At 51.7% G+C, this 4,045-nt stretch overlaps 1 protein-coding gene across 1 annotated transcript in view; it reads right to left on the bottom strand.

Annotated features, from left to right (window-relative positions):
- VEGFC (vascular endothelial growth factor C) overlaps positions 1-2,388 on the bottom strand; it is a 142,462-nt gene extending 140,074 nt beyond the window's left edge. Inside the window, exon 1 of the mRNA XM_012651637.1 lies at positions 2,245-2,388. Coding sequence (XP_012507091.1) covers positions 2,245-2,388 — 144 coding nt within the window. The remainder of the gene's footprint in view (positions 1-2,244) is intronic.
- Between the last annotated feature and the right edge of the window lie 1,657 nt (positions 2,389-4,045).

Raw genomic sequence — 4,045 nt, 5'->3', positions numbered from 1 at the left:
AAAAAAAAAGCTTACCTAAGTGCAAATTACCAAAAATTTGCATCTATTTGGATTATGTATATTTAGCATCTTCTATTTACCTTCTGAAATATCTTCTTGGGGTTTATGTGGTTCATAGAAAATTAGCAATTGGTTCCTCCTGAGTTCTTCTCTACTGCTTAAACCTAGATGAGGTGCTTGTATAGGCCACTAGGGAGAGACATGGAGTCTTTGGATCAGTCTCTTGGCAGTTGCATGGCAAGCTTCATAACAAGGACATGACAGTTTCACTGAAGGCATTAATGACACATGCCCTGTGAAGGCTCTATTCACTCATTGGGTAACATTTTTGTGCAGCAATAATACACTGCCTTGTGGCCAATGGAACTCGGAGACCTAAAATGATGTTTCGTCACGTGGGGAAAGAACCCATATTACATATAGAACATCAACTCATATTCACCATACGGAGTATAAAAGGTGGTTAAATATGAAAAGTAACATTTGCGAACAAAAACGCCCAGCGATTTTGATGACATGGGGAATATCTGATTACATTGCTAATGATGACAATTTTGAACATTAAAAATAAATTAACTTTTGATCCTCCAATCCCACACCTATACATAACAGACACGTAAGTGCACGCAAGGGCACATACATTCGGGACTGATCCAGCAGTGAATGACTCTCATACAGCCAACTGGCTTACCAGGAAATGCTTGTCAGTTTATTTCCGGCTTCCCACTTTCTTACTGTAAGCCAAAGTTGCCATAGGCAATAGAGAGGTGTTGCCTTACTAAGTCACATTTTTACTAGTTTGGCTTTGCAGAAACAGAAAGTGAATAGGTAAAGCAAAATTCAAGGACCCAAATTACAGGAAGTGTCATTGGGTCCAGTGCTACATTTTCGACATATTTTAAGGATAGAAAGATATTCACATCACTGTAGTTATAGCAATGTAAATCTCTGCACTGAAAATTATTTTACAATTCACATCATGCACTCTGTTCTGCAACTTAATGTATATTGTTTTTTTCTCAAAAAGTTTTTCATTAACCTCTATATTGAATTACAAATTCCAATATTTTAATTTTTCCCCAAAATTTAAATACAAAGGTAGTTAGTTTGATTTTTAACAATTAGTCTTCTCAATCTTAAAGTGTATTTCAAAATATAACTGGGAAGGCAATTTAATTTCTACGCATTGAGTATGTGTACACAAAGTCAACTGCAAGTTGAGGTAACACCCCACTGGTACTTCTCTGCTTACAGTCAGTTGAAATAAACCACCACTGTCTAGTTCCAGCAAGGGGGACTGCAAGTGTTTGAACTGTGATGTCTCATGGTCGAATGTAACTTCTTCAGGAGTTCAAGAACTCCCTTAAGCATACTCTACATCCTTATGTCAGGTACGGACTTTTAGGTAAATACATATTCTTTTAGAAGAGCCAATAAGCAGGCACAAACACGATAACTCCTTTTTGAAAATCAGAATGCCTCAAAAGTATGTATCTTAGCAACATTTTTAGGCAAAGGACAAACACCTCTTATTTAAAAGCAAAACAAAACAAAATATCCCCAAACAAAAAACCCTCAGTTTTCTGTATCTCGTGATGAGATTTTTAGAAATGTAGAGTTTATCAAGTTAGAAAAAAAAAAGCCTTGCCTTGCTTTTTTAGATTATGATCTAAATGACTCTAATCTGCTGTGCCATCTCAAGTTTGTCCAACTTCAAGTGAACTGAAGTCTTATAACCCTCAAGCGCGGTTACTAAATTCCCTTCCACTCTTTCTAAAATCGCGCACAACGCCTGGTGTTCCCTATGCCACGAACCCTCAGGAGATTAAGCCTCGGCTGACCGGTCATCCTTGCCTCAGGAGCTGTGTGGAGTCCCCCTCGTCAGCTAGGGGCAGAAAAGGACATTCCCCCCCAGAACGGACTCAGGCTCCCCCGAGCCCGGCTAACGGGGCAGGGTTCAATACCCTCTCGTGGCCGCGGCGGAGACCGCTCTGAAATAGGTGACGCGATCTCTATCATCAGGACCTCTCCGGGCCCCTTCACTCGTGTAACCCGCTTTCCGTCTAGTAGTAACTTTCTATTCAAAACTAGAAAACTTTTCTCCGAGGAAGCGTGCGCTGAGCTCAGTGACTTCGGCCGCAGCGCGCACACGGTTGAGCCAGCACGCACTTCCCTCCGCGCAGGTTCTCGAGGGCCCCGCAAACCCGCACGCGCAGCCCGCGCCGCAGCCGCCCGCACACCCACCTTGGCCTCGCCCGCGTCGGGCTCCGCGTCGGAGAAGCCGAGTCCGGACTCGAAGGCTGCGGCGGCGGGCGCCTCGCGCGCACTCGGGAGCAGCGCAGCGGCGAGCAGGGAACACGCCAGAGAGAGGAAGCCCAGCAAGTGCATGGTGGAAGGGCCGGCGCGGGGACGCCGGTCCGCCGTGGGGGCAGGGCCGGGGCGCGGGCGCCCCTGCGAGGCTGCGGTCCCCTCCTCGTCCCCTGGCCCCGAGCTCCTCCCGGTGACCCCCGCTGGGCGAGCCGCAGGCGGCGGGAGCGCGTCCGGGGCTCCGCGTTCCCAACTTTGCAAGTGCCTGGGGAAGGCAGCGGGTGTCAGGTAAAAGCCTCACAGGAAACCGGACGTCCGAGCTCCCCTCATTCGGGGCCGGCGAGGTGAGGCGAGGCCGAGGGAGGACGGCTCCTCGGTGCGCGTTGTTCGGCTGTTCGGAAGGAGGGGGAAGCCGCAAACGCCCCGCGACGGGCAGCCCCTCCGAGCCCGCCGAGCCCTCGTCCCCCTCCTCCGCCCCTTCCCCGCAGTGGAACAGGCCGGGCAGCGGCAGCTGCCGCAGGGGCGGTGGCGGCGGCGGCGGCGGCGGGCGCAGGGGCAGGGCATGGCTGACGCGCCCTCTGCTGCGCTTATGTGAGAGAAAGCGGCCGAGGGAGGGAGCGTGCCGAGCGCGGCTGCCCTCCCCTCTCACTTTCCCTCGGAAGCTCTCCCTGCAGCGCCCCGCTGCCCTCGCCTCCTCCCGGGCGGCGCCACCTCCCGGTCCCTGCCCTGCGCTCCCTCCCCGCCCCCTCCCCTCCCGGGAGCGGCGGCCGGGGTGCGAGTCGGGCGGGGGCCGGCGGCGGGACGTTGCGGCGCTCGGCGAAGTTGGAGCCGGGAGAAGGTGGGTGCGCGGGGGAGGAGGGAGCCGACCTTTGTCCTCGGCGGCTCCGGGGCTCCGGTCCTACTCCCAGCACACCGCGCCCGCAGCACCCAGCTCAAAGTTTGGAAACAACCCCAGAGTTGTAAAGTTCCGATAGAGGGTCAGCACTGTGGCGGGGACCCCGACGGGAGCTTGGAAGGGTCCCCACTGTCCCGTGTCTGGGTAACTTAGAGTGGCATGGGGAAGCAGGAACCACAGGTCTGAGAGTGCAGGCTATCGGGTGGATGCTAGTGATCCCTGTGGAATCCTAAACTCTGGCAGATGGGGTGGTCCAGAATCTTCATAGGAAGTAAAGAGACACAGAATCAGTTCCTGCAAGAAGTTGGGTTTGTACGAAAAAAGGGGGTGATAAAGAGAAATGAGTGTTAAACGTATTGTACAAAGGAAGTGATATCTGAAGAAAAGTGACTGCAGTTGCCTGTTGGAAAAGCACTCAGGGTCTCCGTTGTGGTGCTCCTGGCATCGGCTGCCTCCGTGAGGCAGGGTGGGCAGGTTGCAGAGGGCCAAGCTAAGGGGTTTCAGCAGTTGTGCAGAATGTGAAAAGTCTCCCTTTTACTCCCAAAGTACTTTTTTTTTTTAATTTTTTTTTTTTGAGACAGAGTCTCACTGTGTTGCCCGGGCTAGAGTGAGTGCCGTGGCATCATCCTAGCTCACAGCAACCTCAAACTCCTGGGCTCAAGCGATCCTCCTGCCTCAGCCTCCCGAGTAGCTGGGACTACAGGCATGCGCCACCATGCCCGGCTAATTTTTTCTATATACTTTTAGTTGTCCAATTAATTTCTTTCTAATTTTAGTAGAGACGGGGTCTTGCTCTTGCTCAGGCTGGTTTCGAACTCCTGAGCTCAAACAATCCACCCGCCT

This window comes from Propithecus coquereli, unplaced genomic scaffold (assembly GCF_000956105.1).
Source record: "Propithecus coquereli isolate 6110/MARCELLA unplaced genomic scaffold, Pcoq_1.0 Scaffold36, whole genome shotgun sequence".
Lineage (NCBI taxonomy): Eukaryota > Metazoa > Chordata > Mammalia > Primates > Indriidae > Propithecus > Propithecus coquereli.
Note: the sequence above shows the minus strand (reverse complement) of the source record. Positions and strands in the feature narration are given on the sequence as shown.